Raw genomic sequence first — 25,354 nt, forward strand, 5'->3', positions numbered from 1 at the left:
CTAACAAAGGGAAAGATTTTTGTCATTTTTGTTGTTTTTTTTTTAACGCGTAATGGCGGCGAGCTGCGATTTTTTTTTGCGGTACTGCGACATTGTGGCGGACAGATCGGACCCTTGACTGACATTTTTGACACTTTTGGGGTTACCAGTGACATTTCTACAGTAATCAGTGCTATACATATGCACTGTTACTGTAAAAATACACTGGTAGTGAAGGGGTTAACTTTATTTGGGAGGGAGGGGCTGTGTGTGTCCCTAGGGGCGTGCTTTCTACTGTGATTGGCTGTGGCTTGAGCTGTAAGGACACTGATCAACGGATCTACATAGTAGATCCGTGTGATCAGTGTCTTTACAGCGAGGAGAATGACAGGTGGCTTGTTTACACAAGCTGCCTGACTTTCTCCCTCTCCCCCGACGATCGCCGAGTGACCGGCGGACATCGGGTCTGCTGGTCACACGTGCGGGGGGGGGTCCGTGACCGCGCGGGAGCGCGCCTCCGACGGCGCACGCTCGCTCCCCAGACCCTCCCAGGCTAGTGACGTTAATTAACGTCACTCTGCCTGGCAGGGGCTGACCGCCGCAGTGAATCTACTTGCGGCGGTCGGCAAGCGGTTAATATAAGTGGAAGGATCAATATGATATTATCTGGTACTACATGTGTATTTCAATTGTATGATTTATTTGGCATACAGTATATTTTTTTGTTTATTTAAATAAAGTAATAAAGTGTCTTAGTTTAGAGTTGTTAAAATTATATAAATAATAGAGGACTAAACATAACCACTCACAAATAAACTATCTGCACAAACAACTAAAAGTAGAAAGAAGAAGATGATGTTGGTATATTGAGAACAGATAGAGATGTATAGTACTGAACTGTATAAAAAGAGAGGAGAGGAGCCAGCTCATCGTATTGTCATTGTGATACACATGGTGCAGAGGTCTGTGTCACAATAGACTTCACGCTAATTAAAGAAGAATCCAGTGATCGGAGCTATGGGTGTATCATTTACCTTCATCTTCCAGTTCTGTGTGATCCTGCAATGTGTGACACTCTTGAGATCAGGAATGCAGAGTCCAGCCTGTACCCTTCATTTTACTGATGTATTTGATGGATTCCAATATTTTCAGGATGGAGATTTGATCATTGGAGGAGTGTTCACTGTGAGGTCAAAAAAAGAAGATCTAAATTCACCGGAAGAAAAGCTATACAGGTATGTAACTTACTTGCTAGGAAGAGAAAAAAAAGTGATCAGGGTGACAAAGAACAACAAATAGGACTTTACACAATGATTGGAAGAAATACACATGATGGAAATATTATAAGACTGTACAGTATATAATGTATATAAAATGTCTGCTCATTTACATGCAAACTGATCTATTACCTTTTTTTGTTTTGTTTTGTTTTTTGTTGCTGTAAAAGTGATCACTTTAATACTGTCAATGGATGATTTCTTTTTTTTTTCCCAGCCAGGTAGATGGAGGAATCCTCCCCACTGAGACATTGGTGTACTTTTATGAACGGGTGAATTTTTTTCTCTGTTGGCTTCTCTGCAGTTCTCCGAGGAAAATGATCACCTCTGGCACCCTTTTTATGAAGCGGAGAACTTCAGTTCTCCCAGGGTGATCAGAGGAGAACTGTTTTCTCGGAGATCTGTGTAGAAGTGAATGGGAGCGCCTGTAATCTCGTGAGACAAAGCGAGATTACAGTAGTATGAAAATCCCCGATGCGCTTTTAGAGCCGGTTCGCATGTAATGTCGGAGCGCACTGCTCCTTCATTACATGCGATCGGCTGTGCGGTGCGAGTTTAGCCATGCACTTTGTATGGCTAAATTCGCACCGCACCCGCCGCAAACACGCACAGGGACCCTTTTTTGCAGCTGCATCAGGATCGGATCGCACAGCGGTTCACACTTGTGCGATCCGATCCTGTGCAAACTGCAAGATCGCACTGCGATATGCGATCAAATTGGGGGTGTCGGTAAGATTACATTGACACCCCCAGCGTATCGCATATGGCAGTGTGAACTGCCGGGGGTGCGTTTGCGATGTGGGAACAGGCTGCGAATTCGCAGCCTTCCCGCATCGCAAAAGTGTGAACCGGGGCTAACAAGCAGTGATAAATTATCACTGCTGAGTACACAATCCCCACTAATGTTAATAAATAATAGTCCCCTTACATAAATATATATATATATATATATATATATATATACTGAATACACACAGGCATACATTTTATATATATATATACACATTAAATATATATCTACATGTATGTGTGTGTATATATATATATATACATGTATATATATACATAAATATGGCAGGGGGACATGATTACTGTGTAGGGGGGTCTGAACGAGGAAGACGGATGTCAATAATCTTCCTTCTTCCCCGATTCTGTCTTCACTCCCAGCTTCACAAGCTCCAGGCTGGTGAATCTGGGAGTGTGAATTCTGGCCCAGATCGCCAGTGAAGTGCAGAGATCGCAGCTTCATAACCTAGCTGTTTCTGTGTCAGTCAATGACAGATTCCCATGCAGGGGTGAACTGACAACTCATGGGGCCCCTGGGCAATCAGAGATCATGGGGCCCCCTGTGTCCACACTCAAGTCACACAAAGCCCCACCTACAAATTGCAGCTCAGCCACATAGAGTGGGCATTTAAATATCTACCACAGCATAGCCTGCATGGAAGTTCCTGGCTTCTTTCTGTAGTGTGTAGCCTCTCATGGGGCCCCCCTACTGACCATGGGCCCTCGGGCAGTGCCCTAATCCCCGAATGGTCAGTCCGCCCCTGTTCTTATGTGAAGAGATGATCAGCGAAGAACATGTTCTCCGCTGATCATTTCTGTTTCATAAACTGAGAATGATCGGAAATGAGCTGTGATCAGCAGGATCACTGCTCATCTCCATTTCATAAAAGGACACCGCTGTATTCTGAAAGCGGGACTCTTCACTGTCAGAATTCACTGATTTTTGTTTTATAAGGCCTCTGCTTTCAGAAAATATATTCTGTTCTGGGTGTATTAGGTAATTTTAGGCATAAAAAATGCAGATTTTACCATGTGTGTAAAAAAATTAATAATAATTTCCTCTAGAGGAAGGGAAATGTTTTTGCAGAAAGTGTTAAATGCACTCACAGTTTAATTCCAATTGTTCTGTTTCCATTCTTTATAGCACCAGACATGCAATCTGTGCTGTTATTATTATTTTTTTTTTTTACAAACTCAAACACAGGGCAGAGCTGAGGGTTAATTTACTAAATTGTTTTCCTGTCCTTTAGGTATGTTTAAAGGTCTGAAATCTGAGCCGCAGGCAGTTATAAAAGACACAAATGAACGCATCTCCGTATTCAGTAGTACATCATTACACTGGTTTAACCCCTCCATGCCTTTTTCTGACATTTGTTGCTTACAAGTTAAAAATCAGTATTTTTTGCTAGAAAATTACTTAGAACTCCCAAACATTATATCTATTTTTTTTTTTTAGCAGAGACCCTAGAGAATAAAATGGCGATCGTTGCAATATTTTATTTCACAAGGCATTTGCGCAGCTGTCTTTCTTTTTTGTTTACAAAAGATTTTATTAGAAAGTCAATACAAAAAAAAAAATTAACTTTTACACAGGTCAACAATGTAACATCGCATCTATATATAAAAATATATTGCATAGAAAAATACTCTGAAAACATAGCAAGTGTGCAATAAACATTGGTCATAGTATAGCAGAATATACACAGCTGTCTTTCAAATACACTTTAATGAATTAAAAAAATAAAAAACAAAACAGTAAGGCTGCATTCACATGTCAGCTTATAATCGCGGGACGCCTAGCGTTGCCCGTTGATTTGCAATAGCCCCCCAAACGCCGAGCGTTGTTGTCGCGATTTACGCCCGCCGAATCGCGGCAACATCGCGCAAACAAAATCGCGGGACGCAATACGCTCCAAAAAAGTACAAGAGCTTCTTTGGAGCGTATTGCGTCCCGCGATTTTGTTTGCGCGGTGTTGCCGCGATTCGGCGGGCGTAAATCGCGGCAACATCGCTCGGCGTTTGGGGGGGCTATTGCAAATCAACGGGCAACGCTAGGCGTCCCGCGATTTGCAATAAATCTCCGAATCGCGGGCGGAACCGCGGCGGTTCTGCCCGCGATTATAAGCTGACATGTGAATGCAGCCTTAAGTTAGCCCAATTTTGTCATATAATGTGAAAGATGATGTTATACCGAGTAAATAGATCCCTAACATGTCATGCTTTGAAATTGCGCACACCTGTGGAGTGGTGACTAACTACAGTACTTAAAAATCTCCATAGGCAACACTTTAAAAAATTCTAACAGTTACCTGTTTAGAGTTACAGAGAAGGGCTTGTGCTAGAATTATCGCTCTCACTCTAATGATCAAAGAGATTATTCACATGTGCGGTTTGAACATCGTTTACATATGCCAGTGCGGCTTATGTATGCGTTCCCTTCTGCGCTCGAGCAAGAAGGGACGGGCGCTTTTCATTTTTCTTATTTATTTACATTTATTTTATTTATTTTTACACTGTCCCTTTAAAAAAAAAAAAAAAGATGACTTTTATTTATGTCACAAGTAATGTAAACATCCCTTGTGACAGTAATAGGCAGTGCCCGGGGCTCTTTATGGAGGGATCTGGGGTCTAATAGAGCCCAAATCCCTCCTCTGCACTTAAAAGCATTCAAAACACCAAGTTTGGCTGTTTTGAATACTGTCATTTTTTTTTAAATCTGTCATGACATCGCTTCCGGGTTTCTACATCAGAGACCCGATCAAAGCCAAATCCGGATTTGTTCGGGTCTTCGGACAGCCAGCGGACGTGCCGGCTGGTCGCCCGGGTCTTTCGGTGGGACGGGATACCTAGGTGAGCCGCAAAAGGCAGCGGAAGGTGGGGACGTCCCCTCCTGCTCCTTGTAATAACAACCAAGCAGCTACGTAGTTACATTGGTTGTTTTTACAAGAAAGCTGACTGTCGGCTCTAAACAACGGTACTGGGGTGAGGCCTCTAGACAACCCCTTGAAGCAGAGGCCGCGTAAGTGTTTCTGAACTGCAGCAGAGAAAAATCAGGTCTCCAGTCCTGTCCTGTATATCACAGAGCTGTGTAAATATCAGAACTGGATGGACAGAAATATAAATCTTTTGGCAGGTAAAACAGCTCCCGTGTATGCTTTTCATTGATGTATTTTATTATCTGCCTGGAGTTTGATTTTAATGTTTTGACACACATGGGAAAATTCAAATTTTAGACCTGAAAATTACTTTGAGCTCCCCAAACATTATACAGAATATTTCCGAAAGCAGAGAACCTGTAGAAATAAATGACGATAATTCTAAATCTTTATGTTGCATCTGTGGAATTGTGTATCAAACCTATATTTTCAGTAAAAAAATAAAAAATAAATACACTGACATTTTTTTTATTACTCACAAAACAATATACAGGTGCATCTCATAGAATTAGAATATCATCAAAAAATGTATTTATTTCAGTAATTCAATTTAAAAAGAGAAACTCATATACTATATACCGTATATACTCGAGTATAAGCCGACCCGAGTATAAGCCGAGACCCCTACTTTTACCACAAAAAGATGGGAAAATCATTGACTCGAGTATAAGCCTAGGGTGAGAATGCAGGGCGGCGGGCATGGTACAGGAGAATGCAGGGTGACTGGCATGGTGCAGGAGAATGCAGGGTGACTGGCATGGTGCAGGAGAATGCAGGGTGACTGGCATGGTGCAGGAGAATGCAGGGTACTGGCATGGTACAGGAGAATGCAGGGTGACTGGCATGGTACAGGAGAATGCAGGGTGACTGGCATGGTGCAGGAGAATGCAGGGTGACTGGCATGGTGCAGGAGAATGCAGGGTGACTGGCATGGTGCAGGAGAATGCAGGGTACTGGCATGGTACAGGAGAATGCAGGGTGACTGGCATGGTGCAGGAGAATGCAGGGTGACTGGCATGGTGCAGGAGAATGCAGGGTACTGGCATGGTACAGGAGAATGCAGGGTAGTGGCATGGTGCAGGAGAATGCAGGGTACTGGCATGGTACAGGAGAATGCAGGGTACTGGCATGGTGCAGGAGAATGCAGGGTACTGGCATGATGCAGGAGAATACAGGGTACTGGCATGGTGCAGGAGAATGCAGGGTACTGGCATGGTGCAGGAGAATGCAGGGTACTGGCATGGTGCAAGAGGATCCGGGGTTGTGGGCATACTACAGGAGATGCAGTGCTGTGGGCATGATACATGTGGACCATGCCCGCAGCACTGCATCCCTTGTAGTGTGCCCGCAGCCCTGCATAATGGCAGGTAGTGAAGCTGTTTCACTTACCTGTTCCAGAGGCGCCTTCATTTTAAAAATGGCGCCTGCCCGGCGCCGACACGTCATTGCGCACGCGCCGCCGCCGCCGCTCGTATACTTTCGGCTATTCCCGGCCTCTCCCGAGCGGCGCCGGGAATAGCCGAAATTACACGAGCGGCGGCGGCGCGTGTGCGGTGACATGTATGCGACGGGCGGCGCCATTTTTAAACCTTAAACCCGTCGGAGCGGACAGGAAATTTTTTTTTTTTCCTTGACTCGAGTATAAGCCGAGGGGGACGTTTTCAGCACAAAAAAATGTGCTGAAAAACTTGGCTTATACTCGAGTATATACGGTAGATTCATTACAAAAGAGTGATGTATTTCAAGCATTTTCTTTCATTTAATTTTGATGATTATGGCTTACAGCTAGTGACACCCCAAAATTCAGTATCTCAGAAAATTAGAATATTACATAAGACCAATAATTAAAAAGGATTTTTTAATACAGAAATGTTGGCTTAGTGAAAAGTCTGTCCATATACAGTATAGTATGCACTCAATACTTGGTCGGGGCTCCTTTTGCATGAATTACTGCATCAATGCGGCGTGGCATGGATCAGCCTGTGGCACTGCTGAGGTGTAATGGAAGCCCAGGTTGCTTTGATAGTGGCCTTCAGCTCGTCTGCATTGTTGGGTCTGGTGTCTCTCATCTTCCTCTTAACAATACCCCACAGATTCTCTATGGGATTTAGGTCAGGCAGGTTTACTGGCCAATCAAGCAGAGTGATATCATGATCATTAAACCAGGTATTGGTACTTTTTGCAATGTAGGCAGCTTACTTTGAACTTGATAAAACACAGTGGGTCAACACCAGCAGATGACACGGCTCCCCAAATCATCACTGACTGTGGAAACTTCACACTTGACCTCATTCAACTTGGATTCTGTGCCTCTCCACTCTCTGCCTTCTCCAGACTCTGAGACCTTGATTTTCAAATGAAATGCAAAATTTTCCATAGTGAGTGAGGATTTGGGGAGCCATGTCATCTGCTGGTGTTGGTCCACTGGGTTTTATCAAGTTCAAAGTCAGCACAGCCCTCTAGCAGGAAATTCTAGAGCACTTCATGCTTCCCTCTGAGGACCAGCTTTATGGAGAGTTTGATTTAATTTTCCAGCAGGGCTTGGTACCTGTCCACACTGCCAAAACTACCAATACCTGGTTTAATGATCATGGTATCATGGTGCTTGATTGGCTAGCAAACTCGCCTGACCTAAACCCCATAGAGAATCTGTAGATATAGCCTAGAGGAAGATGAGAGACACCTGACCCAACAATGCAGATGAGCTGAAGGCCACTATCAAAGCAACCTGGGCTCCAATAACACGTCAGCAGTGCCGCAGGCTCATCACCTCCATGCCACGCCACATTGATGCAGAAGGAGAAAAAGGAGCAAAAGGAGCCCTTTCCAAGTATTGAGTGCATACTATACTGTACATGGACATACTGTACTTTTCAGTAAGTCAACATTTCTGTATTAAAAATAGTGATGGGCCGAACACCCCCCTGTTCGGTTCGCACCAGAACATCTCGAACAGGGAAAAAGTTCTAGCGAACATGCAAGTCCTCATTTTAAAGGCTAATATGCAAGTTATTGCCACAAAAAGTGTATGGGGGTCCGGGTACTGCCCTGGTGGACAAGTATCAATGCAAACTTTTTTTTTTTAAACCATCATTTTTACTGGAGCAGTGATTTTAATAATGCTTAAAGTGAAACAATAAAAATGAAAAATTCCTTTAAATATCGTGCCTGGGGGGTCCCCTTAATGTGTCTGCAAAGTGGTGCATTTGTACAATGTATGGAGCCTGCTGCAGCAATACTAACATTTCTAAAGGAAAAAAATTTCATATAAACTTGCTCACGGCTGTAATGTATTCTCACGTAACGCCAGAAGGGGGCGGTGCCACCGGGTGATGTAACCGGGTGTCTCCGCCCCTTGCCTACAAAAGAGCTGCTACAGCCCAAGCGCCTCATTCGCCGGGAGGCCTCTGAAAAGGCGGGAGCATCTTTGTGTTTTGTTTCTGTTTTTTGGGTGCGGTGGGCGTCGTGATTGACAATGGATTTACATTGGGGGACACTATTTTTTTTTAATAAAGGACTTGTCAAAAACTGGCTTTTGTGTTTATTTTTTTAGTACACTTTTTTGGTGAATGGGTAAGGGTATGATGTACTCAATACCCATTTACATGGGGGGGGTGGGATCCGGCCCCCCACCCGCAGACCCCCACAACCACAGCCCAGGGTTGTCGGGAAGAGGCCCTTGTCCCCATCAACATGGGGACAAGGTGCTTTGGGGGGCACACCAAAGCACCCTCACCATGATGAGGGCAAGCGACCTGGTATGGTTCAAGAGGGGGCGCTCACTCGTCCCCCCCCCCATCCAGGCCTGCAGGGCTGTTTTTGTTTGGTGTGGGGTTCCCCTTAAAATATGTACCAGACCCGAAGGGCCTGGTATAGATTTTGGGGGGGACCCCGTACCGTTTTATCTTTTAATTTTGGCATGGAGTTTCCCTTAACCACTTAAATATAGGGCACTTTCACCCCCTTCCTGCCTAGACCAATTTTCAGCTTTCAGTGCTTATTGGCATCTATGGGAAATACACTATCCACTAACTACCTGCCTAACCTCTATTATCATACACTATAAACACTATAAACAGTTGCTTTTTGAATTGAATTACTGAAATAAATTAACTTTTTGTTGATAAGTAAATTTTATGAGATGCACCTGTATATGCGTATATATATATATAATTATTTATTAAAATGTATTTATTTATTTATTTATTTACTATAAAAGGGGATATTGTGTCTAGTAAATAGATACTGAACATGTCAATCTTAAAAATTACATGCACCCACGAAAACAAACGTCCTTAAGTGACGCTTTCCATAAATAGAGTAACCATAAATATTGTAATATAACTATTTCTCTCCTCCAATATGTGTTATACAGGTGACAGTTACCATTCCTAGCTGCACATATTTTGTAAGTGCTTAAGCATATCAACTGTGACTCTTTATATATTTTTTTACTTTACTTATGTCTTTCTTTCAGATTTATTATTTTTAAGTTCACTTTTAGGCTGGGTTTACCCTTATGCAATGTGGGAACCAATGACATTACAGTGCAGATTCCCACATCGCATGTCGCTTGCAGGCAGTTCACAATGCCCTCTGCGAACCGCTGCGGGTATCAATGTAAAGTTAATGACACCCCCATATTGGTTCACAGAACGCAGTGCAAAATGTGAAATGGTGCAGAAATCGGATCCAATTCTAGTACTGACCAAAAAAAGGGTCCTTCACCATTTTAGTCCAAATTTGATGCAAATTCAACCAAACAAACTGTATGGCTGAATTTGCATCACATAGACATTGCATGTGATCTGCACAGCAATGTGGTGCGCATCACATGCGATGTCTGTCATGGCAATAGTGTGAACATAGCCCTAATTTCTCTCTTTTTTTTTTTTTTAATACATTTTTTATTGAATTTTTATAATGAAGGAAATAACAGAAATATGTGCGGACGCAGCTGCTAGTGTGGCATGATATACAGACTGGACAAGCCTCAATGTAGGAAGGATATAAGATAAGCAAACAAACAAATACAGGCAAAAATATAATTTGCAACTATGGTGCAGGAAGGGGACTAATGAGCATAGTAAACAGTGAGATAGTGTAACGCCGAGCGCTCCGGGTCCCGTGGCTTCCCCGGAGCGCTCGTGGAGTCCTGTGGGCAGCAGCGCTCCAGTCATCGTCCCCGACCGTGAGCGCTGTCTCCCTGTGTCCCAAGGCACTGACCTGCCGGGTCCTGTCCTCTCTTCCTCCCGGCGCACGCCGGGTCCAGTCCTGTCCTCCTCCCGGCGCACGCGGCCCCGCCCCCTAGGGCGCGCGCGCGCCGCTGCTCTAAGATTTAAAGGGCCAGTGCACCACTAATTGGTGCCTGGTCCAATCAGTACAAATCTTATATAAACCCACTTCCCCTTCCTGTCCTTGCCGGATCTTGTTGCCTTAGTGCCCTGAGAAAGCATTTTGTGTATTGCCCTGCCTGTGTATCTGACCTTTGCCGTTGCTCCTGACTACGAACCTTTGCCGCCTGCCCTGACCTTCTGCTATGTCTGACCTTGCCTTTGCCTTGTCCTGTACCACGCCTGTCTCAGCTGTCAATGAGGGAGAGCCGCTACCGGAGGACACGACCTGGTTGCTACCGCCGCAGCAAGTCCATCCTGCCTTGCGGCGGGCTCTGGTGAAAACCAGTAGCAACTTAGAACCGGTCCCCTGGTACGGTCCATGCCATCCCCTCACTGACACAGAGGATCCACCCCTAGTGTCTTCATCTGCCGCCAGTCCGGATCCTGACAGTAGATCCGGCCATGGATCCCGCTGATGTGCCGCTGCCTAGTCTTGCTGACCTCACTACTGTGGTTGCCCAGCAGTCCCAGCAGATTGCTCAGCAAGGTCAACAGCTGGCACAGTTGACCGCCATGCTGCAGCAGCTTCACCACCACAGTCTGTGGCCACCTCTCTCCCGGACAAGTTTGATGGGGACTCTAAGATGTGCCGGGGATTCTTGTCCCAATGTTCCCTGCACCTGGAGTAGTTGGCAGACCAGTTTCCCATGGAATGGTCTAAGGTGGCCTTCGTGGTCAGTTTACTATCTGGGAAGGCCTTGGCCTGGGCCACGCCGCTCTGGGACCGCAACGATCCTGCCACTGCCTCCGTCCAGTCCTTCGTTTCTGAAGTCCGCAGTGTCTTCGAGGAACCTGCTTGTGCCTCATCCGCGGAAACAGCCTTGCTAAACCTCGTCCAAGGAGACTCCACAGTGGGCGAATATGCTATACAGTTTCGCACTCTGGCCTCCGAATTGACCTGGAACAACGAGGTCCTCTGCGCGACCTTTAAAAAAGGTTTATCCAGCCATATCAAGGATTGTCTGGCCGCACAAGAGATACCTGCCTCCCTGACTGAACTCACCCAGTTGGCTACTCGCATAGATATGTGCTACATTGAAAGGCGTCAGGAACTCCGCCAGGAGAAAGATCTTGTTCGCATCAGGCGATACCCACGCCTGGCTCCTCTCTTCCAGAATCCTTTGCAGCCTGTTACTGTGCCTTCCGCCGAGGAGGCCATGCAAGTGGATCGGTCTCGCCTGACCCAGCAAGAGAGGTCTCGCCGGAGGAACGAGAACTTATGTTTATACTGTGCGAGCTCTGAACACTTCTTAAAGGACTGTCCTCTTCGTCCTCAGCGTCAGGGAAACGCTCGCACCTAGTGAACGTGGGAGAGGCGTCACTGGGTGTAAATTCTTCCTCTCCACGCCTGATTGTTCCAGTACGGATTTCCCCAGCCGCTAATGTCTCCTTCCCTGCGGAGGCCTTCTTGGACTCTGGTTCTGCAGGAAACTTCATTAAAGCCTCCTTCATCAACCGGTTTAGCATCCCTGTTATCCGTCTCATCAAGCCATTCTTTATTTCTACAGTTAACGGAGAGAATCTGAACTGCACCGTGCGTTATCGCACAGAACCCGTGCTCATGACCATAGGGGTTCTCCACCAAGAGACAATTGAATTTTTTGTTCTGCCTAACTGCACTTCTGACGTCCTTCTTGGCTTGCCCTGGCTCCAGCGCCACTCTCCTACCCTCGACTGGACCTCTGGGGACATTAAATCATGGGGCCCTACCAGCCACACTCGTTGCCTCAAGTCGGTACCTACTAGACAAGTTTCCATCTCCTCTCCATTGCTCGGCCTTCCTAAGGCCTATCAAGACTTTACTGACGTCTTTTGCAAAAAACAGGCGGAGGTCTTACCACCACATAGACCCTACGACTGCCCCATTGACTTGCTTCCTGGTACCACACCACCCCGTGGCAGGATTTACCCTCTCTCCGCTCCTGAAACCAAGGCCATGTCGGAGTACGTTCAGGAGAATCTCAAGAAAGGTTTCATCAGGAAGTCTTCTTCTCCTGCCGGAGCAGGATTCTTCTTTGTTGCCAAGAAGGATGGGTCACTACGCCCATGTATTGATTACCGCGGTCTTAACAAAATCACGTTAAAGAATCGCTACCCTCTGCCTCTCATCTCGGAGCTCTTTGACCGTCTGCGCGGAGCAAAGGTCTTCACTAAGCTTGACCTCAGTGGCGCTTATAATCTCATCAGAATCCGTGAAGGAGATGAGTGGAAAACCGCTTTTAATACCAGAGATGGCCACTTCGAATATCTTGTCATGCCTTTTGGTCTGTGCAATGCCCCTGCAGTCTTTCAAGACTTTGTCAATGAGATCTTCTGGGACTTGTTGTATACCTGCGTAGTGGTCTATCTTGACGACATACTAATCTTCTCCTCCACTCTGGAGGAACACCGTCTCCATGTTTGTCAAGTGCTCCAGCGTCTCCGTGTTAACCATCTCTACGCCAAAATTGAAAAGTGTCTCTTTGAACGTAGCTGTCTTCCGTTTCTGGGATACCTAGTTTCTGGACAAGGTCTTCAAATGGACCCCGACAAGCTCTCCGCAGTCTTGGATTGGCCACGCCCCTCGGGACTTCGCTCTATCCAGCGCTTCCTTGGATTCGCCAATTACTACCGCCAGTTCATCCCCCACTTCTCCACTATCGTGGCGCCTATTGTGGCACTAACCAAGAAAGAAGCGAATCCGAGATCCTGGCCTCCCCAAGCTGAAGAAGCCTTTACTTGCCTTAAGTCCGCCTTCGCCTCCGCTCCAGTCTTGACTAGGCCCGATCCTCTGAAACCGTTCTTCCTGGAGGTAGATGCCTCCTCTGTTGGAGCCGGAGCGGTCCTTCTTCAAAAGTCCGCTAAAGGAAAAAACATCACCTGCGGCTTCTTCTCTAAAACTTTTTCTCCTCCAGAAAGGAACTATGCTATTGGAGACCGTGAACTACTAGCCATTAAGTTGGCACTAGAGGAATGGAGACATCTCCTGGAAGGATCCCTTCATCCTATCACCATCTACACTGACCACAAAAATCTGTCATACCTTCAGTCTGCCCAGCGCCTTAATCCTCGCCAGGCCAGGTGGTCATTGTTCTTTGCCCGATTCATTTTCCAGATCCATTTTCATCCTGCTGATAAGAACATTAGGGCGGATGCCCTATCACGCTCCACCGATGCCTCCGAAGCTGAAACCGTTCTTCAACACATCATACCCCCTGAGTGTCTGATTTCAGCTGCCCCTGCTTCACTGGCATCAGTTCCTCCAGGGAAAACGTATGTTCCTCCACGTCTTCGCCTCCGGACTCTCAAATGGGGTCACTCCTCCCACCTGGCGGGTCATGCTGGAATTAAAAAAACTATTCAGCTAATTGCCAGACACTATTGGTGGCCTTCCTTTGAGGAAGATGCGACTGAGTTCGTTCGGGCCTGTACTGTCTGCGCACGTGACAAAACTCCCCGCCAGAGGCCTGCGGGTCTTCTCCTCCCTCTGCCAGTGCCCGAACAGTCTTGGTCCCACATAGCGATGGACTTCGTCACTGACCTTCCCGTATCCCATGGCAACACAGTCATATGGGTGGTCGTTGACAGATTTTCCAAGATGGCACATTTTGTCCCGCTTCCTGGTCTCCCCTCTGCGCCACAGCTGGCGAAGCAATTCTTTTTGCACATATTCCGTCTCCATGGTCTTCCAACACATATAGTCTCTGATAGAGGCGTTCAGTTAATCTCAATTTTGGAGAGCACTCTGCACCCAATTAAGGATCAAATTGAATTTTTCTTCCGCCTATCACCCTCAGTCCAATGGGCAAGTGGAGAGGGTTAACCAGATCCTTGGTGACTATCTGCGACATTTTGTCTCCTCCCGTCAGGACGATTGGGTCGACCTGTTGCCCTGGGCCGAATTCTCATACAACTTCAGAGACTCTGAGTCAACCACCAAATCTCCATTTTTTGTGGTGTACGGCCGTCACCCGCTGCCCCCCCTCCCCATTCCCACTTCTTCTGGACTTCCTGCCGTTGATGAGTTGACCCTGGACTTCTCCTCCATCTGGAAAGAAACTCAAAAGTCGCTCACCCTGGCCTCTTCTCGCATGAAGAGACATGCAGATAAAAAAAGAAGAACTCCTCCTGTCTTTGCCCCTGGTGACAGAGTGTGGCTCTCTGCCAAATACATCCGGTTTCGGGTCCCTAGCTACAAGCTGGGTCCGCGTTACCTCGGGCCTTTTAGAATCAAAAGCCAAATTAACGCTGTCTCTTACAAACTCCATCTTCCTCCCTCTCTCCGTATTCCTAACTCCTTTCATGTATCCCTTCTCAAACCCCTCATTCTTAACCGATTTTCTCCCAAGGTCACCGTTCCTGCTCCTGTCTCTGGGTCCTCTGGCGTCTTCTCGGTGAAAGAGATCCTCGCCTCCAAGGTCGTCAGAGGTAAAAAAAAATTTCTTGTTGACTGGGAGAATTGTGGTCCCGAAGAGAGGTCATGGGAGCCCGAGTCCAATATCCTCGACAAGGAGCTCATCCACAGGTCCCTGGGCTCCAAAAAGAGGGGGAGATCAAAGGGGGGGGGGGTACTGTAACGCAGAGCGCTCCGGGGAAGCCACGGGCGTCCTGCAGGCAGCAGCGCTCCGGTCATCGTCCCCGACCGTGAGCGCTGTCTCCCTGCGTCCCAAGGCACTCACCTGCTGGGTCCCGTCCTCTATTCCTCCCGGCGCACGCCGGGTCCCGTCCTGTTCTCTTCCCGGCGCGTGCGACCCCGCCCCCTAGGGCACGCTCACCGGTGCTCTAAGATTTAAAGGGCCAGTGCACCACTAATTGGTGCCTGGTCCAATCAGTACAAATCTTATATAAACCCACTTCCCCTTCCTGTCCTTGCCGGATCTTGTTGCCTTAGTGCCCTGAGAAAGCATTTTGTGTATTGCCCTGCCTGTGTATCTGACCTTTGCCGTTGCTCCTGACTACGAACCTTTGCCACCTGCCCTGACCTTCTGCTACGTCTGACCTTGCCTTTGCCTTGTCCTACTGTACCACGCCTGTCTCAGCTGTCAGTGAGGGAGAGCCGCTACCGGAGGACACGACCTGGTTGCTACCGCCGCAGCAAGTCCATCCCACCAGTAGCAACTTAGAACCGGTCCCCTGGTACGGTCCACGCCATCCCCTCACTGACACAGAGGATCCACCCCTAGTGTCTTCATCTGCCGCCAGTCCGGATCCTGACAGATAGTATACAAAGGTAAGTGTACATATTATCAAAAAGGACTAAGAATCATAGTTCTCGATGTTTATACCAGTCTGTCCATGGTTTACAGGATTTATTAAAATTCAGTAGTGAACCAGAATACATGGCCAAGGCTCATTCATATTAGTAGTGTAGGTGAGAAGTACGCACAGCTTCTGAAGGGTTGGGGGCAAGATCGCTTTTCCAGTTATGTTAGTCTTGCAGATATTAATAAGTTGGTTATGGCTTTTCGGTACTGAACTGGGAAGGTGTCGATCCCAATGTTCAAAATTGCAAGACCCGGGTTGGGGGAAGTAAAAATACCCGAGATTTCAGATATAAAACAAAAAATGTTCCTCCAGAAGCCGCATATACTCTACTTAACAATTTAACCCCCAGAAGATTTTACCCCCTTCCTGACCAGGGCCTATTTTGCGATTCGGCACTGCGTGACTTTAACGGACAATTGCGCGGTCGTGCGACGCTGTACCCAAACTAATTTGACGTCCTTTTTTTCCCACAAACAGAGCTTTCTTTTGGTTGTATTTGATCACCTGTGCGATTTTTTGATCATGCGCTATAAACAAAAGAAGAGCGTCAATTTTGCAAAAATAACAATATTTTTCACATTTTTTTATATGAAATTCGCCTCCTATTCGCTCCCAGGCTAGTGACGTTCCAGTTAGTCACTTTGCCTGGGAGGGGCTGACCGCCACCGTATATAGTCAGATGGTGGTTGGCAAGTGGTTTTTAAACATGACCATATAATGTGGAGAAAGGTTCCCGTGCAGCCCCAATCTCTCCAACAAAGTGGAGAACAATCAGGAAATATTTTTGTTAGCCTGTGGGATGTGAGGTACCATCTAACATTGATCTTTAGTGAAAGTTCCCAGTGACTGACACACTGGGTGGCTTCAAAAGTGGACCGTATTGCCATTGAGAGGCAGAAAATGTGTTCTGTAATTCCTCGTCCCATTTAATCATTAAGCTTCATTTGCTAAATGACATTTTGTCTTGCATTAAATTGTAGAAGGTAGATATACCCTTGCTAGGTTTTACAGATGGTCTCAAGAGGCTCGCTATTTTAGGGTGCCTTCATTTCTTTTTTTTAAGGGCTAATTTAGTCCCTGATCAGCTCAAGCATCTTTTCCATATGTGTTAGTTCCTAATCAATTAGTGGCCCAAATATTGACGTGGGTACAGGCTTTTCCTTCCCCGATGATTTTTAGCAACACAAATTATATACAGTAGTTCTTGCAGTATTTGTCTTTGTGGTCGTTTTGGGTTCCGTTTCTGGAGGTGTTGTTGTTTTTGTTTCTTGTTTTTGGTTTTATTTTTGTTTCTCTCTTTATGACTGTTTTTGTTCTATTTTTTTTTTTTTCTCTATTTATCTTTCCCTGCCACGGGCACCACTAAGTTCATTATAATCTCCTTTTTTGAAACAACTCACACCCCCTTCTTTCCCTTTCTTCTTCCATTTTTTCACAAATATTTAAATTATTATATTACTTGTTATTATTAAGGAAATCAAAGTACGTTCCCCTATGGACATAATAAAGAAACCACTGAGGTCTGTTCCTTTAAAATAATTTAGTGAGTGTTCCCAGCTATGGAGACATACTTAAAAAGGAACAAGCCTGAAACCTCTAGACGTCCAGACGAAGCTACGCAATAGCATTGCGAAACGAGTTGACGTCACTTCTGACCGGCCAGCCACTTCCATTACCCCGGAAGGAGGCGAGCTGCAGGAGACCAGAGCAAAGAGGTTGCCACATTGGAGGCTGTGATTCAGGATTTGAGACCTGTAGTATATGATAAGCTTTCCATCCACCAGCAAGGGATTAAATTGCAGAGGGGGCTACAATGAAGTTAAAGAGGAGGAACGTTTCGAAGAACAGAAGTACATGACAGGCACCAGAGCTAAGATGGGTAACACACTTTAAGTACAGCATGGACTAAGTTTGCCCACACCTGTTACCCCTTGTCCTTCGGCACTGGTCATACAAATATCGTTTCTCACATTTATACACATATGTCCTCCTGTCCTTCTCTCCCTCTGATTTTCCCCTACAGCCAAACAGATCCCACGTCAGTCTCTAATTAGACCTGGCTCAGCATAGAACATCAACAACAATTCATGGACCTATCAGATGGAATATTTCTTTCTTGTTGACTATCTGAACCATCCTCCAATTGGAGTTTTCATTTATTCATATGAGATGGATTTTGAGCTTCAGCAATTTTGATAATTAGACTGCAATACTCTATTGGACATCGAGATTGTGGTTTACCTATTCCACTGTTCAGTGATTCCCCAGTGTAGGCTATCCACTATTCCTCCTTCCCCGTCTTTCTTGAGCTCAAGCTCCCAGGGGTTTGCACAGAGAGGGACCCTTTATATTGCCATTTGGTAGACTTTTTACGACATCAGCCGTTGGTAGCCATCCCAGTGCAAGCAGTACCTGGTACCGGCCGTTTGTTTTCTTTATTTTTTATGTATACATGTCTTGTCCTCCGTTTTTGTATCCGATATCTTCACTACACAGGTTCAGCCTTATTCACATTTTATTGGTATTTGTATCTGTTATTAGACACCTGGATGTCCGTGTTCGGCGGGTTCGGCCGAACTTGAAAAAAAAGTTCGGGTCCGTGTCCCGGACTTTTTCCGAACTTTACCCGGACACCGAACCCCATTGAAGTCAATGGGGACCCGAACTTTCGGTTCGGTTCGACCAGAACACCCGAATTTTCCAAAAGTTCAGTTCGGATTTCAGAACCCCATTGAAATCAATGGGACCCGAACTTCGGTAATCAAAAAACACAATTTTTAAGCCCTAAAACCCAATAAATGCCCCTAAAAAGTGCCTAGGGTTATGGGTCATGCCCCATTAACTATTAATCACACAAAAAAAGTTCTTAAAAATTGTCATTTTTTAAAAAAAGCCAATTATTGAAAAAATTAAAAAAAAAAAGAGAGAGATTTTTTGATTTTTAGTCTTGGATTTAGTATCTGGGGGGTCTAAAAGGTGTGCATGTGAAGTTTCAGCTCTGTAGCATGTCCAGAACCATGAAAAAAAAATATTTTTTTAGTAGAACAGGCATGTGGGTCGGGACCCTCCTTTAACTTTAACACCTGTATGATCTTTTTTTCTGGTTCTGGACATCCTACAGAGCTGAAACTTCACAGGTACACCTTTTAGACCCCCCAGACACAAAATCACACAAAAAAAGTTCTTAAAAATTGTCATTTTTGATAAAAAAAAAGCCAATTATTGAAAAATTAAAAAAAAAAAAAAGAGATTTTTTGATTTTTACTTTGGATTTAGTATCTGGGTGGGGTGGTCTAAAAGGTGTGCATGTGAAGTTTCAGCTCTGTAGCATGTCCAGAACCATGAAAAAAAAAAATATTTTTTTAGTAGAACAGGCATGTGGGTCGGGACCCTCCTTTAACTTTAACACCTGTATGATCTTTTTTTCTGGTTCTGGACATCCTACAGAGCTGAAACTTCACAGGTACACCTTTTAGACCCCCCAGACACAAAATCACACAAAAAAAGTTCTTAAAAATTGTCATTTTTGATAAAAAAAGCCAATTATTGAGGGGGCGTGTCCAAGGCGCGGATCCGGACGGTCGCATGTGAGAGACGCTCCGAGCTCGGTTGAGCCTTCTAATCACTCCCCGGGGCCTTTTCGCTTGGAAATTTTATTCCCAAACTACCTGATCACCCCCGTGGGACCTTCTAGTGTATGCCTACCCCCAAGAAACGCAGGAAGAAGCCCGTTCAGCGGTCCCTGACGACATATCTTCTCCGAGTCAGGGAGAAGACTATGGCCCAAGATGGCGCTCACGGATCACAGGCTCCGGCTGAAGCCACGATCCGGGCAGTTCCTACTCCTGTCTCATCGGACCGCAGTGAGTACGCTCCACGACTGACTAAGGCAGACCTGGAGGATAGCCTTGCTAGCATGTATGACCGGATTGCACAAAAGTTCCAGGCTGAACTCCATAAGTCCACGAATACTCTCACTGCAGAGATAGCGGCCTTAGGTGGCAGGACGGACATGTTAGAGACTAAGCATGATGAGCTGACACTGGCTCATGCCGACCTGAGGAAAGAACATGAGTCGCTCTCGGAAACGGTTGTCCAGCTTCAATCACACCTAGAAGATCTGGACAACCGCAATCGGAGAAATAATCTGCGGGTGCGGGGGGTACCGGAGACCACCACAGATTTAGTAGCCGCAATGAAGAAGCTTTTTGGCTCTCTCCTCCCTGAGCACCCTGCCTCGTCCTTTGCGTGTGACAGGCTCCACAGAGCCCTCAGGCCTAAACCCACCCCAGACAAACCTCCAAGGGATATAGTGATGTGCCTTAAGGACTATGTCGTGAAAGAAGACATCCTCAGAGCTGCACGTACCACACAGCATATCCAACTGGAGGGGGTCACTATACAAATCTACCCCGACATCTCCCCAACGACCTTGGATAAAAGGAGAAAGATGAAGGAAGTCACGTCTGTGCTCCAGACAGCCAGGATCCGGTATCGCTGGGGATTCCCTTTCAAACTTACGGTTCCCCATAATGGCTCCACCTATACAGTATTCAATGTGGTGGAAGGAAAGGAGCTCCTGGTGAAGCTGGGACTCATGGAACCCCAAAACAATCATAGGCTTCCTTCTACCCCCCGTCCATCTGCTATTTGGGCGACACCGTCACCACAGAGAGCCAACAACGGTGGACCCCGATCTAGGGATCGTGCTCCTTGATCATCTCTAATATAGAAACTGATAGGGGTCGAGCTCACCCTGATTGGCAGCCCCCCCCCGTGCCTTATTCTCTCTCTCCTATTTGGATTTGAGTACTGTATTCATATGCCGGGGGACGGGGGGGGGGGTGTGGGTATTTTTAGATGCTCCAGGATGTTTTTTTTTTTTTTTTCTGGGCACCCTTGAAGGGACTTTATGCATTTTTGATTGAAATTATATTTCATCTTCCTGCTGGAGTTGTTTTTCTTTTTTTTTTTTGGGGCCATACAGAAGGCTCTCTGTGCCCGCCCATTTATTCCCCCCACTCTTCAGCACTTACTGTATTGCCGAGAATTCCCCGCACGATATTTGCAGCGGGGAAAGCAGCGGTACACAGCTTGATGCTGCAGGTTTGCTTCAAACCTAAAAGAGTGTAGGACGGTTTAGTCCTAGGTTACTCCTCTTTTGGAACCGGGGTTCTGTCCCCCGATGTTCTCCAGTGACTTGAACTGTGCATTTTTGTACTTTTTATTTATTTTTTTTTGGTTTATTGTTCTCTATATGAAAATAAGTTTCTCCCTTTTGTTCTATGTGTTCCTGATCTTATGTAGACCACTGAGTGCTGACGGGGATTTATCATCGGCTCTCCCGTTCAATACACGGCCCACTGAGGTATCCTATCACTTGTTTAATTTTATCTCTATTGATATTATAGTGCCTTTTAGCCAATGGGGTAGCAACTTTCTCTTATATATCCAGTTATGGGACTGCGAGTAATCTCACATAATGTGAGGGGTTTTAATACACCTCAGAAGAGGCGGAAAGCATTCCTCTCCTATAGGCACCTGGGAGCGGATATCATTATGCTACAGGAGACGCATTTCTCTGCCCTGAACCACCCCAAATTTTTTGATAAAGCATATAATCAGGTCTATTTCACCACATATACTTCCAAGTCTAGAGGTGTCATGATCCTGGTTCGTGGCTCTCTGCATTTTGATGTCCAACAGGTGTTTAGGGACCCAGACAGCAGATTTATCATAATACAGGGTACTATCCAGGGTAAATCAATTACAATTGCTAACCTGTATGCCCCTAATGTATCACAGGGTTCTTTTTTTCAACATTTTTTCCAGATCTTGGAGCGATACTCCTCTGCACATGTCCTGGTTGGAGGCGATTTCAACTTGGTGGCACATCCCATGCTGGACAAGAGCAGATCGGTGAGCACGGCCAATGCCTTCCCACGAGCATTACATAAATCATTGACCAACTTTCAATTAATAGATACATGGAGGGCACTAAATGTGGGGGTGAGAGAGTATACCCACTACTCGCACCCACATGACAGCTATGCCAGGTTGGACTATGTGTTCAGCACTCCGGTTCTGTTGGCAAACTCTTCCTCGGCAGGTATTCATGTATGCCCATGGTCTGACCATCATATAGTATCTTTCGCCACGGAACATGTAGGCCTCCCGTTCTCCGCGTCCAACTGGAGAATGAATGATTCTATCTTTTCTAATCTAGAGACATTCACCACAGTAACTGAACACCTCCATGAATACTTTGCCCTTAATGATAACGGTGAAGTGTCTCCCCCTATGCTCTGGGCTGCCCATAAGGCAGTGATGAGGGGAAAGTTGATTGAGCTGGCCACCCAGGCCAAACGGAAAAGACTGGCTGATATCCGCTTGTTGACCTCTGACCTACATAGACTATATCACTACATAGCCAAAACCACTCTCCAGAGGTACAACATCAAATCTCACAAAAGAGAGTTGCTCTGGACTCTATTTTATCCTTGGCCACTGAGAAATCACTGAAGTGGGCGAAAGCAAGATTTCTATTGCATAGTAATACAGCCTCGGCCATGTTCACCAGGAAGCTCCACCAGTCTCTCCAACCGGCACATGTATATAAGGTAAGGGATGAAGGGGGCAGATTGGTCTCACATCCTAAAGAGGTACTGAGTGTTTTTTCACGGTTTTATAAGAAATTACTTTCCCCTCCGGAGGTCGGCGACCGGGATGTATCTTATTCATGGGTAGATAATTTGGATTTACCGGTTATATCTTGGGAGCAGCTTGGCAGTTTGAACGCCCCATGCACGGAAGAGGAAGTGGCAGCTGTGATCAAATCCCTTAAAACTTCTAAAGCTCCAGGCCCTGACGGATTTACGTCCACATATTACAAGAAATTTATAGACTTTTTATCTCCTAAATTGGCACGGGTCTTTAATTTTGTTTTACAAGGTAACCCGCTTCCCCCGGATATGCTACATGCCAACATGACTTTAATCCCTAAACCTAACAAGGATCACTCTCTACCCCAAAATTATAGGCCGATTTCTGTCCTTAACAACGATCTTAAGATCTTGGGGAGACTGTTAGCAGCTCGATTAGCACCTATAATCTCATCCCTGGTGGCCCCAGAACAGACAGGTTTTATACCATCCAGGCAAATAACAGACAATATCCGCCTAGCGTCGGATATCATTCAGGATGCCGACCTATTCCACCGTAAGGCCTTGATACTGGGACTTGATATCAACAAAGCATTTGATAGTGTGCTTTGGCCATATTTGGATGTCATTCTGGCTAAGTTTGGTTTCCGGGGGGCTTTCGTGCATGGCTTTAGGGCTTTATACCGGGATCCCCAAACTAAAATAAAGCTGCCGGGCTGCTCTTTGGATCTTTTCCCCCTGGGTAGGGGCACCAGACAAGGGTGCCCCCTCTCAACACTAATATTCGCACTGGCCATAGAACCCCTGGCTAGGGCTATCTGTAGTAATCCAGAGATCAGGGGATACACGAAGGGTTCGGAGGAACATAAAATTAGTTTGTACGCTGACGATGTGTTGGTGTTCCTGCCGGACCCTTTGGTCTCTCTCCCTAACTTGATACAGGTATTAGGGGACTTTGAGAGGGTTTCAGGCCTGAGTGTTAACCTTTCTAAATGTTCAGCCCTTTCGGTGAACATCCCTCAAGAAATAATGGACACTATCACTACCACATTTGGTTTTCCAGTCTCGAAACAGTCCCTGCAGTATTTGGGGGTACGACTAGCTCCGTCCCTGTCAGCTATATATAGCGTTAACTACCCTCAAGCTTTTGCCAAGGTAAGACAATGGTTATCCCTCTGGCACTCTTTCCCAATCCCTTTTATGGGAAGGATAGTGGCAGTTAAGATGTCTATATTGCCAAAACTATTATACCTCTTTCGTGCCCTGCCGATTGTACTCCGGAGGGGGGATGTGGAGGACATTCAAAGGGCAGTGAACAGATTCATATGGAAAGATAAGAGACCCAGATGCGGAAAACCCACGGTTTATAGGCCTCTTTCTCAAGGGGGACTGGGAGTCCCTAGCCTGTGGCATTATTATCTGGCTGCTAGACTGACCCAGACCGCACAATGGCATGCAGGAGCCCCGCTGCCACCTTGGCTGAGGTTCGAGATTGAGTCTGTTCGCCCCTTTAACCTTCAGGGCCTACTTTGGTCCTCCATGTCGCACCCTCGGGACTTCAAACAGCTTAATAGTATAGTATGGCACACTCTAAAGCTTTGGTCAGCATGTCATGACAGGTACCAGCTGCGCTCCTCTAGACCTCCTTTAATGTCCTTTGTAGGTAATAAAAGCTTTGCACCGGCATTTACATCTCCTGACACCTATAACTGGTGGATGCAACACTCCTTGACCACCCTCCACGCCTTGTTCCAAGACAACTCCTTTTACTCTTTTGAAGGTCTTAGGAACAGATATAATGTCCCGGATTCGGAACTCCATAGATTTATTCAAATCAGAGACTTTTATAGCTCTCAGGGCCCTTTGACAGGCTGCCTTGAATCTTCCCCCTTTGAATTAATCAGCCGTACCTCATCTAGAGATAGAGGGGTAATTTCGAGATTGTATAGTCACCTCAATGGCCTCCACCTACCTGACAAATCTCGGGCCATGTTGGCGTGGGAGGCTGATCTCGGAGTGGAACTGTCAGTTGAGTCGTGGTCTTCCATGCTACAAAATATGCATAAATGCACTAAATCAATGTCAGTGAAGGACACGGTCGTGAAGCTCCACACTAGGTGGTACTTTACACCGGACAGGGTCCATAGGTTTTATCAGGGGGTCTCCGACCGCTGCTTTCGTGGCTGTGATGCTCCGGGCACCATACTTCACACTTTTTGGGAATGTGGCAGACTATCTATGGTTTGGAATAGGGTATCAGAGGTGGTTTCTCAAATGCTGACATCAAGAATATCCATTACCCCCCAGATGGGACTACTGTTTGCTAAAATTCCTGGTGCCCCTGCACCAATTCAAAGACTAGCACACACACTATGTTGCTCTGTGCTGTGGGCGGTGGCCCTTAACTGGCGGTCGGAGACGGTCCCTTGGACTCAGGTGATGTCGAGAATGGAGGCGATTAGGAGTATGGAGAGGGTTCATCACACTTTATATGATACTGTGCATATCTTCCATAAAAAATGGGAGAATTGGTTTACGGGCTAATCCTGTTTTAAGTTTTCATGAGGTTGCCCTTTTTCAGCACTCGGTGGTCTACTTGGGGGTCCTACCCCAGACAATAACTTATATCTCAGGAACAATCTGTTAATACTGTTACTGTTAGTTTTTCCGAAGTATGCACTAAGAAAATTGATATGATCAGGATATCAAGCTAATATACTATAGCACATTTATTATGACATCGATCTCCATGCCTTACTTTCCAACTGGGACTCTGATATGTCTTATCATTTTTTGCCTTCTACAAACACATGACTATACCCCTGGTTATTAAGCATGTGATATCGCTGCCTTACATAACTTGATATACTGTATACCTTTTCTTTTTCTTTTCTTTGGTATATATATTTACCTTACCATGTGCTATATATGACTTGTTTGGAATAATATGTACTGACACGGCTTTGATATGTCATACTTTGGTTTTGTTTTTTGGCTTTCCTGTTTATAAAGCTCAATAAAAACGTTTGTATTCAAAAAAAAAAAGCCAATTATTGAAAAAATTAAAAAAAAAA

The 25,354-nt window shown here is 45.8% G+C and overlaps 1 protein-coding gene across 1 annotated transcript in view; it reads left to right on the plus strand.

Annotated features, from left to right (window-relative positions):
- Window positions 1-996: 996 nt before the first annotated feature.
- Window positions 997-25,354, plus strand: part of LOC309567963 (vomeronasal type-2 receptor 26-like) — a gene marked incomplete at both ends in the record, with an annotated part of 569,788 nt that continues 545,430 nt past the window's right edge. The window contains one exon of the mRNA XM_082273517.1: window positions 997-1,214. Within this exon, the coding sequence (XP_082129643.1) occupies window positions 997-1,214 (218 nt within the window). The remainder of the gene's footprint in view (window positions 1,215-25,354) is intronic.

The sequence above is a fragment of the Pelophylax lessonae genome (assembly GCF_965119305.1).
Source record: "Pelophylax lessonae genome assembly, chromosome: 1".
Classification (NCBI taxonomy): Eukaryota; Metazoa; Chordata; class Amphibia; order Anura; family Ranidae; genus Pelophylax; species Pelophylax lessonae.